Source organism: Lactuca saligna, chromosome 9 (genome assembly GCF_052625555.1).
Source record: "Lactuca saligna cultivar CGN05327 chromosome 9, ASM5262555v1, whole genome shotgun sequence".
Classification (NCBI taxonomy): domain Eukaryota; kingdom Viridiplantae; phylum Streptophyta; class Magnoliopsida; order Asterales; family Asteraceae; genus Lactuca; species Lactuca saligna.
In genome coordinates, this window is record NC_136425.1 from 147,169,712 (window position 1) to 147,186,205 (window position 16,494).

The 16,494-nt window shown below is 33.3% G+C and overlaps 2 protein-coding genes across 2 annotated transcripts; both read left to right on the top strand.

The window, feature by feature from the left end:
- Positions 1-293: 293 nt before the first annotated feature.
- On the top strand, positions 294-5,473 carry LOC145016796 (uncharacterized). Its single transcript, XM_078975002.1, has 3 exons — positions 294-1,305; positions 4,168-4,858; positions 4,972-5,473. The coding sequence occupies exons 1-3, from the start codon at positions 294-296 to the stop codon at positions 5,471-5,473; spliced, it is 2,205 nt and encodes a 734-aa protein (XP_078831128.1).
- A 1,983-nt stretch (positions 5,474-7,456) lies between these two features.
- On the top strand, positions 7,457-10,854 carry LOC145014493 (sodium/hydrogen exchanger 4-like). Its single transcript, XM_078972874.1, has 14 exons — positions 7,457-7,893; positions 8,103-8,221; positions 8,308-8,405; positions 8,504-8,563; positions 8,655-8,701; positions 8,775-8,969; positions 9,048-9,094; positions 9,192-9,258; positions 9,343-9,443; positions 9,528-9,629; positions 9,739-9,883; positions 9,968-10,030; positions 10,138-10,221; positions 10,293-10,854. Exons 1-14 carry the CDS (start codon positions 7,714-7,716, stop codon positions 10,578-10,580), a joined length of 1,596 nt encoding a protein of 531 aa, XP_078829000.1. The 5' UTR covers positions 7,457-7,713; the 3' UTR covers positions 10,581-10,854.
- The last annotated feature ends 5,640 nt before the right edge of the window (positions 10,855-16,494 follow it).

Here is a 16,494-nt window from a genome sequence, read left to right on the forward strand (position 1 = left end):
ATCTTATCGGCATTTTTGGGGTTCTTTTGCTTCATATTTCAATATAAGAGAACATGGAAGGTGTTAGTTTTTACAGTTAGAAAAGTTGTTATAAACTGTTTTTAGATGGTAGTTAGATAGAAGGGTATTTTCGTCATTCTTATATTATGAGTTAGTTAGTCTGTTTTGCTCTTCTCTTCTGTATATGTATGTATTCTTCACTGTTATTAAACACAAGCTTCTGAATCAATTCAAACAAAAACTTCTCTCATTCTTTTACATTAACATGGTATCAGATTAGGTTTCGATTCTCCATGGCTGATTCAATTTCTTCTGCTATCAATTCATCTAATCCTTTTTTCATTGCTCCTTATGATAATCCGAGTTCTATTCTCATTACCAATCCTTTTAATGGAATTGTCTTTGCTTCTTGGAAACGATCAATGATCATATCGTTAGTTGCCAAGAACAAATTAGGTTTTGTTGATGGAACAATTTCTGAACCATCAATTAGCTCTTCTTCGTATTCTACCTGGTTTCGAGCCAATTCTATGGTGATAAGTTGGATTTTGAATTCTCTAGGCAAAAACATTGCTGATAGCGTGTTATTCTTGACTACTGCTCGAGAAATATGGCTTCAATTGAACCAAAGGTTTGAACAACCAGATGACGCCTTGATTTACCAAATTCAACAACAACTGTATTCGACTTCTCAAGGTTCAGACGATTTCACCACATATTTCACCAAATTAACTCGAATTTGGGAAGAATTGCGTCTTGTTCAAGCAATTCCTCAATGTTCATGTGAAGCTGCATCAAATATTAATCAATTTCTTGAAGAACAGACCCTCATTCAACTTCTTATGGGCCTTGATGATTCTTACAAAGTTGTATGTGGTCAGATTCTCATGACTAAGCCTCTTCCTACTGTATCCACTGCATACTCATTAATTCTTCAAGAGGAACGACAACGTGGTATTAATACTTCTAATCCAATTAATACTGACATCATTGCCATGAATGTATCTGTTGAAAACAATTCTATGTCCAAGAAATTGCTGGTTTGCAATCATTGCAAAAAGCCTGGTCATACCAAATCGCAGTGTTATCGTCTCCAAGGATTCCCTGCAAATTTCAAATTCACCAAATCCAAACGTGAAGAACCAAAATCCACTGTTCAGAATGTTGTTGTTGATTCCAATTCTAGCATCTCACAAGAACAATATCAAAAATTGATGATTCTTCTTCAAAACAACAATATCAATCCATCTTCTTCTAGTTTTTCTACTCAAACCTCTCTTATGGATGCATCCATGGAATCTGAAGGTACTTTTTCTTTCAAGAAGTTTACTGCTAATGTGTACAAATCATCACCTCTTTTACAACCACTTTATTCATGGATCGTTGATACCGGGCCAACAAATCACATGTGTTCTAATAAAACCTTGTTTCTTTCTTTATTCAAATTACCTCATCCTCATTTCATTGGTTTACCTAATGGTACTAATACATGTGTTTCTTTCGAGAAATGAGTCCCTGAGATTTAAGAGGAAAGGTGATTCTAGTCCCTTTCGAGAAATGAGTTTCATCCGAGAAGGTTTCGGGCGGGTGTATGTGTTAGAAGTATTGGGCTTCTCGTCACCCTCGTATGAATGCAAAGTTATTTGGGAGTGGGTTTAGATTAGAGGGTTTGCGGTGTTTTGAAGATGATTATTGTTTATAGTTCTTTGTGGAATAAGAGGGAAATGTTCCCATGCATGCATGCTTTTGATCTTGAAGTCTGGCTGGGTACACCCAGCATATGTGGGTGAATGATGCGAGTTGGCCGGGTGAGTACGCCCAACGTACTCTCAGAAACCCCAAACCCTATTTTAGGGTCAACCACTATATAAGGAACATGTTGGTTCACCCCTCGGCCTCCTTATGCTCATCTTCAACCTCAGAGAAACCCTAGATCTCGTATTCTCTCCATATTTGGGTGTGTTTGACCTTGGAAAGCTCTTGTTGGCAAAAGAAAGGCTTGAAGGAGAAAAGGGAAGTTGTCAAAGAAGAAGAAGAACGTGTGGAGCTTGTAGATCTGAAGAAATACCACCCTTTGGAGCTTGTTTGAGGTATAAAGCTTCCTGCTTGACCTTCATATTGCATAGATCTATGTATTTTGAAGCTTTGTCACCATTCTTGTCCAAAAAGCCCTCACCTTGTTGCATAGTTCGATTTGGTCAAGATTATTTGTCCTTTCAGACCTTTGGAGAGGTTTTGAGTGATAAAAATGAGGTCCCAAGGGCTGTAGTTGTTCCATGTATGAGATATATAGGTCTTAATGGATTAAGACCTTGGATTAAGAGCTTAAGGACGTCCCAAGTGATAAAGTCCGAGACTTTATGAATTCTAGTCATATTTGACCTATGGATCTGAAGTTTAGGCTTAAGAGCTTAAGCCATTAAGAGGTTAGAAAGACTTAAGGAATCTCACAGTTACGCCCCGCGTAGCGGGCTAGTGCCCCGTTTTCATTCGCGTTTCATTGCAGTACGCCCAGTGTACCAAGGAGAGTACGCCCATCGTACTCCTCCTGTGGACTTTCATTTGGGCTTTTGAGTTTGGGCCAATTGTGGGTTGTTGGTGTTTGGGCCAAGTCTGGAAATATTGAATAGAGTATTTTGGGTCCAATTAATATTATGGACATTGGATCTAGGCCCATTTGGTGAGGTGGGCCCAATTTACCAATGTTGGACTTTGTGTGAGATTTGGACTTTGGTCTTGGCCCGATAAGTGGAAGTATGTTTGACCTAATGCTTATGCTTGTTTTGTTGGTTAGTTCGGGATTTGCGGTGAGTTGGTGGTTCGAGAGTCTGTTTCTTCAGTTCAGAGTATCGGCATTCGCGAGGTGAGTTATCCTCACTATATCGACAGGGTCTAAGGCACCAAGGCCGACCCTTTATTGGATTGAGATTTGGATACTGTTGTTATGTTATTGCTTTGATATGTCTGCTTCCTGGTAGCTAGGATGGTATATGCTAGAGACCTAGTTAAGGTCGGTTTCCTGATATGTAGAGTGATGCTATGCTAGTGACCGGTTAGGTCGGTAACCTGGTTAGGGAAATGATATGTTATGTGATCCGCTTGATCGGTTTGTTGATTATGACTATTATATGATTGTATGTTATGTGCACATGGTTGTTTGGACTGGAGATGGGTTGAGGCGGGTCCTTCTTTGTGCTGTAGGCCAAGATACCCAAGGCGGACCGGTTGTTCCGAAGGCCCAGTGAGCGGTCCGGATAAGTTGTAGGCCCCACGAGGGCGGACCAGACGTGCCGAGGCTCGGAGAGTGGACCAGGCCGACTGAAGGCCCGATGCGGGCAGACCACTCATACTGTAGACTCAAAGAGTGGACCAGGTGGGTTGAAGGCCCGGTGCGGGCAGACCAACCACACTGTAGACTCGAAGGACATGACTAGACTCGGAGGGTGGACCCGGTGGACTGAAGGCCCGATACGGCGGACCAGTCACACAGTAGACCCGATATGCATGGCTGTTCTATGTTCTGTTATGTTATGTATGCTTTTTATGTTATGGGCCGGAAGGCAATATGTTATGGGCCGGAAGGCAATATGTTAGGACCGGAAGGTCGTAGCCTGGAAGGGCGTATATGTGGTTGGTATTCTGGGGGTATCTCACTAAGATTTCGGGCTTACAGTTGTGGTTTAATGTTTTTCAGGTTCTTCAGGAGACTGTGGCAAGACAAAGGCGAGATCGTACCGCTCCTCGCGTTTATGTTTTATGATATGGACCTAGGAATACTCTGATAATAAATGTATTGAAAACCTTTTTGTAATAACGTTATTAAAATGGATTGTTTTGAAAAGTTTAAATTATGTTGAAATTTTTGGTCGTTACATTGGAAATGTCAAATTACATGATTTGTTGATTCTTCAAGGAGTCTTGTTTGTTCCCAATTTCAAATACAATCTTGTTTCAATTTCAAAATTGAATTCACAACTCCAATCCTTTGTCATTTTCACTGATCAACATTTCCTATTGCAGGACCCTTCGTCAAGGAATAAACTCTCTCTTAGTCTCTTTGGCAATAAGGTCAATGATCTTTATGTTTTTTTTATCACAAAACCATTTGTAATTCCTTGTCTTTCAATTTCTCTGTATCCAATCTCTTCTGTAATTCTGTAACTGTAGTTACAAAACCTTCTAATACTTTGTTATGGCACAAACGATTGGGACATATTTATATTAGCAAGTTGAATCATCTTTCTATTCCTGGTTGTAAATCTCATGATGATGATGTTAATTCGTGTATGATTTGTTTTAAAGCAAAACATCACAAATTGCACTTTCCAACTAGTTTATCTCAATCTCATGCTGTTTTTGATCTCATTCATGTGGATGTTTGGGGTCCATACAAGTACATATCTCATGATGGGTTCAAATTTTTTGTTACTATAATTGACGACTATAGTAAACACACTTGGGTGCATATGGTTACACATAAAGGGTATGCAATGAGAATTATCAAACAATTTGTTGTTTTCGTTCAAACTCAGCTTAACAAAACTATTAAAGTTGTTCGTACCAATAATGCTTATGAGCTTGGATGTAGTCATGAAGGCATAGAATTCTATAGCAAACATGGGATTCTACATCAAAAATCTACTCCATTTACCCCTCAACAAAATGGAATAGTTGAACGAAAACATCGGCATATACTTGAAGTTGGACGAGCTTTATTATATCAAACTGGTATTGGTTTTCCTTACTGGTCTGAATGTGTCCAAATAGCTGTTCATCTCACTAATCAGATGCCTTCAGCTTCTCTTAAGTTCAAAACTCCTTTTGAACTTCTTTATCAAAAACAGCCGGATTTAACACAGTTAAAATCCTATGGATGCTTGGGCTTCATCACTACTTCTACTGTGGGTCGTGATAAATTTATGTCAAGAGCTCATCCTTGTGTCTTAATTGGCTATCCCATTGGACAAAAAGCTTTAAAGTTCTCAATCTTACTACCAAAGTTATTCACATTTCAAGAGATATCAAGTTTTTTGAGAACATTTTTCCATTACATGCCATATCTTCTACTGTGTCACATAATCCACATTCTTTTCTTGCTACAAACTCCAATGATACACCTATTACATCTTCATCACCTTCAATTTCTGTTCCGACTGAAAGCATTTCTTCTTCTCAGCCTCAACCTCCTCATATTCCTAGAAGGACATCTTCTAGAACTCATAACCCACCTGTGCACTTACGAGATTATATATGCAACAATGTTGTTGATTCTTCACATATTTTTTTTCACACTATAACAAATATGTGCAATCTTGATCCTCAAGTTCCTGTTCTTTATCCTATTTCTACTTTTGCCTTCAATGTTTCTAAACATGAAGTTGAGCCTGCTTTTTATCATCAAGCTAAAGGGAATCCTCATTGGGAATTTGCTATGCAACAAAAACTTGAAGCATTACAAACAAATCATACTTAGGATATTGTTTCTTTACCCAAGGGAAGAAGCCAATTTCATGTCGATGGGTGTACAAACTTAAATATAAGGCTGATAGGTCTATTGATCGCTACAAGGCACGATTAGTAGCCAAAGGTTTCACTCAAAAAGAGGGCATTGACTATCATGAAACTTTCTCTCCAGTAGTCAAATTCAATATTATTCGATGTTTAGTTTCTTTGGCTGTTAAAAAAGATTGGAAAATTCAACAACTTGACATCAATAATGCCTTCCTTCATGTGATCTTCATGAAGATGTTTACATGAAATTACCACCAGGCTATTCTACTACTTCATATCATCTTGTTTGCAAACTTAAAAAGTCCCTCTATGGTTTAAAACAAGCTTCAAGGCAGTGGTATGCAAAATTATCCCATTTTCTGCATCAAAAAGGATATACTCATTCTCTCAATGATTATTCTCTTTTCATTAAGAAGACTGCTACTTCAATTGTTATATTAGCAGTGTATGTGGATGATATTTTACTAACAGATGATGATCAAGATGAAATTTCTTCTTTAAAAATGACTCTTGATAGTCAATTTCGCATAAAAGACTTGGGGGAAGTCAATTACTTTCTTGGAATTCAGTTTGACAAGGTGGCTGACGGATTAGTTGTTCATCAGCACAAGTTTGCTCAAGAATTACTTACCCTCTATTCTATGGAAGATGCTGCTCCAGTTTCTACTCCATTGCCTCACAATCTTAAACTTTTACCACTTATGGACAATCCCCTTCATGATCCGACATTGTACAGACAACTATTTGGCAAGTTGAACTTTCTAGTGCACACTAGACCAGACATCGCCTTCACTGTACAACACTTGAGTCAGTTTAACAAAACTCCTTGTCAACAACACTATGATGCTGCTTTACATGTATTGAAATACATTAAAGGCACTGTTAATCAAGGTTTATAATTAATAAACTTTCCAATTTTAACATTGAAGCTTATTGTGATTCAGATTGGGCAGCATGCCCAATCACACGAAGATCAGTCAGTGGCTATTTCATTATATTTGGGGGAAGTCCGATATCTTGGAAGTCTGAAAAGCAAGTTACAGTATTTCTTTCTTCGGCCGAAGCTGAGTATCGTTCAATGAGGAGAATATGTGCTGAGTTGGCATGGTTGTCTAGACTTTTACATGAGTTTCAAGTGCCTAATATAACTCAAATACCTCTCAAGTGTGATAATATGGCCGCCATATACATTGCTACCAACCCTGTTTTTCATGAAAGAACTAAGCACATCGAGCTCGATTGTCATTTTGTTAGGCAAAAACTTCAAGGACTCATTTCTTTATCACATGTTCCAACTACTTCTCAACGTGCTGATGTTTTTACCAAGAATCTACCATCTTCACAGCATCGAGAAGCTATTTCCAAGCTGCATGTAGTCCCCTACCCTCCAGCTTAAAGGGGGGGGGGGGGGGGGGGTTAGTTTTACAGTTAGAAAAGTTGTTATAAACTGTTTTTAGATGGTAGTTAGATAGAAAGGTATTTTCGTCATTCTTATATTATGAGTTAGTTAGTCTGTTTTGCTCTTCTCTTCTGTATATGTATGTATTCTTCACTATTATTGAACACAAGTTTCACTATTATTGAACACAAGTTCCTGAATCAATTCAAACAAAAACTTCTCTCATTCTTTTACATTAACGGAAGGAGGTAGGAGAGAGAAGTGTGGGAGAGAAATAGAGAGAGGGTAATAGTTCTTAAAATATAAAAGTACACATTCGTTTAAGACATTTGAGACACTTAAAAAAACAAAACACGAAGCTAAAAGAGCAAGTGATAAGCATGTAAGTTTCAAAACAATAAGAAACCATGAATAAAGACAATTCTAAGAAAGTAGAGCATGAGACCATATGGACGATTCTTACGATTTATTCTTTTGGATATTTTTTTATAACGTATCTTTATTTTCCTTCTCATTTTATTTTTGTGAGAAGATCTGTATACTTGACGCATGTTTGTTGTAAAACAAATGACAAAATGTTGATTGTAATATAAAATAGACAAAAAAATTCGTTAGGGATACCTGAAACACACGTGTATCATTCACATCGACAGTCGGACACGTGTCAGTTCCTGATGCATCCACCACACTCGGTTACCCTTTCCGCTCCGGGAAAACAGGCTCCCTCGCACTTACTCTGCATCCCTAATTTCTAATCCGGAAAACGTAAAGAGGTGATCGGAGATCGAGAAACAGGTAAAAAAATGGAGGTGATGACTGAAAATTCCACATTGTATTCTGCTGTGACGATGAACCTCGAGAGTACTCATAGTCAGGTCGTTCCGATCACATTATTCGTTGCACTACTCTGTGTATGTTTAGTCATCGGGCACTTGCTTGAAGAGTATCCTTGGTTGAACGAGTCCATCACTGCTATCCTCATCGTAAGATTTCTCTCTTTCTCCTCAATTCCGCATCATAATCAATTCCTCCATTTCTCGATCGAATTTAGCTGTTATTTTATTGCTTCACTGGTTACTAGTTCTACATGTAAGGAAAACCAATTGTACAAAAACCGAAACATTTGGGATCACGATACGTCGCTGAAACATTTAGTTGTCTTTATTTGATCTCTTACTGGTATGACAAATAGGGGTTTGTTGTTGGAACAATCATCTTATGCACAAGCAAGTGGAAAAGCTCTCGTCTGTTAAGATTCAGTGAAGAATTATTCTTTATCTACTTACTTCCACCTATAATCTTCAATGCTGGGTAAGGTCGGTGCCTGTGAATTTGGTTTATCCAATTACCTCCGCTATTCTACATGTAACCCTAATTTTTAAGCTTACTATGAACAGCTTTCAGGTGAAGAAGAAACAGTTCTTCCACAACTTTTTCCCTATCATGTTGTTTGGAGTCACAGGTGTTCTCATATCAACATCCATAGTTGCAGCTGGTATTATGTTAAACTTCTGCGTATCGACAATCATATGATCAGTTACCATTTATCTTCAACTCTGAAATTTAGTAATTGACTAATTGGTGCTTGTGTAGGTTGCTGGTGGCTGTTTCCAAAATTAGGGTTTAATGGTTTGACTATCAGCGAGTATCTTAGTATGATCATCTATCAATTCTTATTATTTGATAAACCCTGAGCTATGATTGTTCATCTAAAACCTAACAAACTATGTTACCAATGGTTTAGGTATTGGGACAATTTTCTCATCAACAGATACTGTATGCACATTACAGGTTAGTCAGAATGCATCAGATACCAAAACATGAAATTGATTATTGTTCTTGATGCAAAACTATATATATATAGGTTTTGAGTCAAGATGAGACACCTTTACTATATAGCCTAGTGTTTGGAGAAGGTGTAGTGAATGATGCAACATCTGTTGTTCTTTTCAATGCTGTTCAAAAAATCAATGCAGATACACTTAATAGCCACACAGCTCTTCGAATCTTTCTAGATTTCTTATATCTGTTCACCACAAGCACACTTCTTGGAGTTTCAGTAAGTCCAATTTTTTTTTATCTGAATAATTCAATAAAAATCTCTCAATCTTTTTGACTTGTTGAATCTTTTCTGTAGGCTGGGCTTGTGACAGCATACATTCTTAGAGGCCTGTATGTTGGCAGGTTGATATTTATTTCTTACATTTAAAACAGTTAACGAAAACCCAAATATGATGATTTTTTTCATACATATTTAACCCATTAATTATCTCTTTCACAGGCATTCAAGTGTTAGAGAAATTGCTTTGATGGTTCTTGTAGCATATTTGTCCTACATGTTGGCAGAGGTAAAAAGCTTCTGCCAATATGCATTTTTTTTAAAATCTTTTATATAATAAGTTTGTTAGATATGATAAATTTTTATTTTGCAGCTATTTGAACTCAGTGGGATTCTAACAGTCTTCTTTGCTGGGGTTTTGATGTCTCACTATTCATGGCATAATGTGACTGAAAGCTCAAGAATCACCACCAGGCATGTATGATCAAATTCAAATCTAAATTTTTTTCATTTTTTTTAAGAAAAGAGTTTAATTAATCAAATAATAAGTAAACTCAGGTATGCATTTGCAACATTGTCTTTCATTGCTGAAACATTTATCTTCCTTTATGTGGGAATGGATGCTCTCGACTATGAGAAGTGGAAAATGAGCATGTTAAGGTAATTAAACACTATTTTTCCTTTTACAAATTCAATCTACACACTCATGTTTCAATGCGTGAGTAATTGACCATTTTACCCTTTCTATTACTTAACATTCATGTCACAGTATTTGGACGAAAATGGGGATTTACAGCACTGTGATGATGTTGATATTGGTTGGGCGTGTTGCTTTTGTGTTTCCCCTTTCTATTATTTCCAATTACTTGCACAGAAGTGGAGGTGACTCATCAAAAATCTCAAGAAAACACCAGGTAAACACACACACACACACACTAATTAACCAATATATTTCATTTTCTTTCTTATTCTAATTTAAACACAATTTATTTTTTTAGATGGTAATTTGGTGGGCTGGTTTAATGAGGGGTGCTGTTTCCATTGCCTTAGCATTCAAACAAGTATATTTATTTAAAAATTTATCTTATTTAAATTTTAAAGTCATTATTTTGTAATCAAAAAATTAAAATTTAAAACTTAATACTATTATTATATATTATTTGCACAGTTTACCCACTCGGGTGTGACACTGGACCCCACGAATGCCACGATGATCACCACCACTATTGTCATTGTGCTCTTCAGTACCATTGTAAGTAGTAAACACTATTATTTGTTGAAAGAGAAAAAGACGGTTTTACCCTAAGTGACTTTGTGTTTTAGGTGTTTGGTTTTTTAACAAAACCGCTAGTGGATCATCTACTTCCTTCTGCTAGTAATTCAAATACAACAGGGGGTGATCCGGGATCTCCAAAAGAGGACATGACACTTCCGTTGTTGTCTGTAGAAGAATCGGCTTCTGAAAATCTTTCAAGAGCAAAAGACAATTTATCAATGTTAATGGATAGACCCGTTTACACGATCCATTCGTATTGGAGAAGATTCGACACTGCTTACATGAGACCTATTTTTGGTGGCCCATGTAGTGATGAAAATCAATCTTCATGCTAGGATATCATCATAATATGATATACCCCAACTAAATAATGGACTGAAAACGGACTGAACAAGTTATTTTTAGAAATGAAAATGAGAAGGGCATTTATGTCTTTTCCACATATTGTGTTCCACCTAGATAAAGATTACAGTTTCGGTTTAGATGTTCTTTTTTGAAAGATTGTGTATATTTTCATTGACATTGTTTTTTAGTTTCCAAACTATGCTGTGGAAAATTTGTGTGTGTAACAGGCAAAACATAATTTACCGTAGGGTTTTTGTTTTATTATACACAAGAGCGTACTCTTAATTTTTTAAAAATATTGGAGGGGAACAATTTTTTACATCATTTTTTGCATGAAAAGGAATAGGGTTAATGCTATAAAAACCTTCTGACTTTGCATGCTTTTGTTGGTTTTACCAAAAATTGAATTTGCATGCTTTTGTTGGTTTTACCAAAAATTGAATTTTATGCCTGTTAATGCATCAAACTTGCATACTTTTGTTCATATTTGCCAATTACCCAGTTCCTTTCAAGAGCAAGTGACTTTCATATTGATGTGGCGTGATAAGCCTCTATTAATAAAAAACAAATACAAATGAAGGTTTCCTTTCAAGAGTAAGTGACTTTCATGTTGAAAGTGACTTTCATGTTGACGTGTCGGTAAATGGGACTGGTGTAGACGTGGCAATAAGTCTCTATTAATAAAAAATAAATGACGGTTTCCTTTTAAGAACAAGTGACTTTCATACTGATGTGTCGATAAATGGGATGTGGCAATAAGCCAGATGCCATGTGACTTTTATGCTTATGTGTCGGTAAATGAGACTAGTGTAGACATGACAATAAGTCTCTATTAATAAAAAACAATTGACGGTTTCCTTTCAAGAGCAAGTGACTTTCATGTTGACGTGTCGATAAATGGGATGTGGCAATAAGCCAGTTGCCATGTAACTTTTATGTTGATGTGTCAGTAAATGGTCGACGTGGCAATAAGCCAACTGCTCTATTAATAAACTAGGTGTGAGGTCAGTGTATTACACGAGTTTATTAAAAATAAAAATTTAATATCAATATATAAACATGAAATATTTTATAAAGTAATACTTTACATAAAAGAATGTAAGCTTTTGGAACATTTGCAAAAGAAATTAAATCGTTTGGAGTATTTATGAGAATGTATTATCAAATTAATAGGATTATTTAAATTTCTTATAGAACCCATTATAATTTTATGGAATTTCATTTTAAGAAAATGGAAATCCCTAAAAAATGACAAGTGAAAAATAAAAATTCTAAAACTCTCACAAAATGAAGAAGAAGATAACATGTGACAAAAAAATCTTCTGTTATTAGAGAGAAAAAGAAATGTAGACGTCACAATAAGTCAGCTGACATGATTCAAATACAAGACATCTTGGAAATCAACTGAACGTCTTTCTTATTAAACTACAACGGTAATTTGTTTATGTAACCTTACAAATAATATAAATTTAGAAACGTAAGCTATATATATATATATATATATATATATATATATATATATATATATATATATATATATATATATATATATATATATATATATATATATATATACTAGCCGTTTACCCGCGTAAAGCGGCGGACGACAAATAGTTTGTTTCGACAATTAATTTCTTTTCGATGGAGAATTATTATTTTCAATTTAATCATTAGTTTGTTTTAGGAAACATGTCATATCAAAAATAAAGAAAATTCATGAAATAACTAAATTATAGGGTGTTGAGTATTTATCTGGATGAAAAAAGATTTGGTCAAAACTTTAGAAGAGAAAATTTATAGGAGTTTGTTTAAATTTTAACACGCAAAATTACTTGAATCTACAACTATTAATTTTTACGTCATCTAAGTATCATAGTATTAACAATATGTTGTAAATAAATTTATAAACATAATAATTTATTATGATATAAAGTATGTTAGTAGTAGGTGTTAATTCTTGAAGAATATGTGTGATTACAAACAAAATTAATTGAACCTACAATTAAAGAATGTGTGGGTGGTAAATATACATACATTTTTAAAAAATGTGTTAGACTAGAAACAAAATCAATTAAACCTCGAATGTACATTTTACATTCTTAAATAAATACAAATACTGTTTCCTAATAATTTACAAGTCAATGGTCTCTATCCCACAATAAACAATCTATAAGTATATATCTCTAAATTTCTAAAATTTTAACATAATGTATGAAAAGAATGTATTTTAGCTGAAAGAATCATATGACCTATAATGAATAGAATAAAATAAAATGCATGCTCCGAGTGCTTCACAATCTCATACTTCTTTATAGCATCAATAGATCTAAAAACTAACAAACTAAAACTTATAACATGTTATAATATATAATAATGGGGATTGTAAGTATAATCATGAATCATTTCCATGTTAGAAGAAAAGGTCCGCAACATATACCACGAATTGATATCTTTGGAATTACAGCAAAATTAATGTTGTTGTCACTTGCAATTTTTTATTTATAACCAAAATGCATACTAGTATAAGAATTTTTTTGTTACTGCCTCCTTGCAATTGGTTTTTAGAGGAGATGAGAATTAGAGATGAGAGTTTATTTATAAGCAAAACAGTGGAATCTAAAAGATTTTTTTTTTGTTATCGTTCGCTTGCAAATAAAAACCCCCCTCTCTCCGTATTTTCTTAGCTCTTTAAACCGATCTTCATAAAAATATTGCATTTAGACATGAATTTGAAGTTAAGCTGAGGTTAGATTCAAACTGCAACCACGTTGTTGTCACTGGAAACTGTGTTTTTGTTTCCTCTTAGTCATTCACTGATGTCGCCAAAAGGTCAGTTGCTTTTTACACCGTCATTTATCGGAGATATCAAGTCCACCTTCATTTTGGTTATTTCCTCAATATTCTGTCGGAGCTCCACCAAATCCAAAAAAATTTCTCCAGCATGATGTCACATGTCTTTATACGCTTTTGAGTTATTTTTAGAAGTGGTTTTGTTTGATTGCAATAAGATGACGATGGTGATAAAGGTTGTGTTGTTGGAGATGTGGTAGAGGTGATGGTGTTCTGAAGGGTAGGGTTTGTGGATGATTAGGTCTAGAAGGTGTGAGGCAAAATAATTCAACGAGGCTTCCTTAATTATAGGTTATTTAATATTCCTTGATTATAGGTTTCTTAATTTTGAATATAAATTAATTTATTAACAAATTTCCAAAATCATCTCTACAAAATGATTGGAACATATTTGGTCATACAATCACATAATAATCGTAGTTTATACATGATCCTAAATCTTTCTCTTTCTCTCTCTCTCTCTCTCTCTCTCTCTATATATATATATATATATATATATATATATATATATATATATATATATATATATATATATATATATATATATATATATATATATATGGATTTTCTAATATGTGCTCTAAGAGCACATATAATAAATATTAATTAATGACAAATATTACTATAATTAAATATAAAATGCATTAATTATAAGGAATATTACCTTAATTAAATGTGACATGCATTAATAATCTCCATAATAAATGTATTTTGAATTTAATTATGGTAATATTTATCATTAATTAATACTTCTTATATGTGCCCTTAGGGTACATATTAGAAAATCCTATATATATATATATATATATATATATATATATATATATATATATATATATATATATATATATATATATATATATATATATATATATATATATATATATATATATATATATATAGGGAAAAGTGAATATACCCTTAAGGGTATATAAGCTTAGGTACCCAAACACACCATATTAAGTTGTTTTGTATCATATAATACATTCTAATTGTCTAATATTCTTATAATTTAACTTCTAACTTGATGTACTTCCAAGATTTTTGTAAATTACACATTTATGTTCCTCTTACATAATTTTCATTTTCAACTACAATATATAGCCTAGTAGATGTCCGACAAAAAGATGTGATTCAAGAGAAAGATAATAGTGAAATTTCGAATATCTTGAAAGTAAATCAAGTTAAGGTTGAAGTTTAAGAGCATTATAATAAATATATCAAAGAAAATGATGTATTATGATGTGTTTGGGTACCTAAGCTTATATACCCTTAAGGGTATATTCACTTTTCCCATATATATATATATATATATATATATATATATATATATATATATATATATATATATATATATATCTATATATATATATATATATATAGATATAGAGAGAGAGAGAGAGAGAGCTAGGTTCATATGTGGATTGACATCTATTGTGTGAACGTGTGAATAATGTTATTTTATGAAATTTACTAAGAGAATATGTCGTTTAGTAATATGAATACATTCAATCTCACAAACTATTGTTATTTTAATGGATTCTCACCAATCCTAATTTATTTTTGTTCTCATGCATCGTTTTTTATTTATTTTAATTCTTACAGAATACGACTCAATAGACATCCTGATAACATTCTGACAGAATGAGAATAATTAAAAAAAATGTATAAAAACCTTATAGACTCAATAAACATCCTAATAACATTCTGACAGAATGAGAATAATTAAAAAAAAATGTATAATAACCTTATAGACGATTTAATTAGTGAAAATGATTAATAATTACAATAATTATATAAGATTGAACGTATTCATGTGTTTTATATGTTTTTCGTAGATATATATGTACTTAAAAACATATAAAACCTATTATTTCATATAAAGACACTAAATTATAATATTACGAAATAAATACATATGTACCTACTAAATACATTTAAATACCATATAAATACGTTCAGAATTGTCGTCTTTATATGTTTTCATATGTATAAAAAGTGTTTTTATATGTACGAATAACGTTTTTATACTTAAAATATGTTTTTATACAAAATAAATATGTTTTTTAATTGTATAAATACTAGTATTTTAGACCGCACTTTGACACGGGTTTTTATGTGTGTTTTTTTTTTGTGTATATTACAATTTCAAAAAACTGTAAATGTTTAAAAGAAATAAGCGTTGGGTGATTTATGAAAGTTGAGAAGAATTTAGTGATTATTTTTGTAAGTTTGATGTTTTAAAATAATCCATAAGAATATATGGGCTATAACCATAAAAACTAGTATATTATAAATAAAATTGAGAAGAATTTAGAGACTATTTTTGTAAGTTCGATCGTTTTGAATAATCCATAAAAATATAGGGTCATAACTATAAAAAGAAGTTGTATATTGTGCATTTTAAGCAACACTTTTTTCCTCAGTGATTTTGTAAGATTTTGTGAGAGGCATTATAAACTATAATTTATATATAGTTTTTTGTCAATCATGCGTTGCCACAGGACCAATCTGATTTTTAATTGAATTTAACAATTGTATTGATAAAAGGTAGGTACCGTTGCTTTTGTTGGTAGAAAAATATATAAGATTAGTAACGTTATATATACCAACCTTGCAACATGTATTTACAAAAATATATTCTTTTAGGATAAAAAATAAAAATAAAAAGTTAAAGGGCCGCAAATGGTAAGAAAGAAAAATGTATCTATTGTGAAGACCGTAAGAACATATGGATTGTAAGAACATATGCATTGTAAGGGTAGAAAGCAAAAAAGATAAAAGATAAAAGTTTCAGTTGCACGTTAATTAGATTGTAAGGGTAAAAGGTGAAACAAAAGAAAGAAAAAGATATTTAAGTTGTTATAATAAAACGTGTAAGGGGCTAAGTTAAATTCAAAACAATTAAAATACACCTTAGTCAAAGCGCATCCCATATTTGAACAGGAATATGTGCATTCTAAGTATGGAGGGTAATTGTACACTGCACATTACAAATTATACTTTTAGCTACAATAGATTTGTGAGAGACCGTCCTTAGTTGCTTTTTGTATA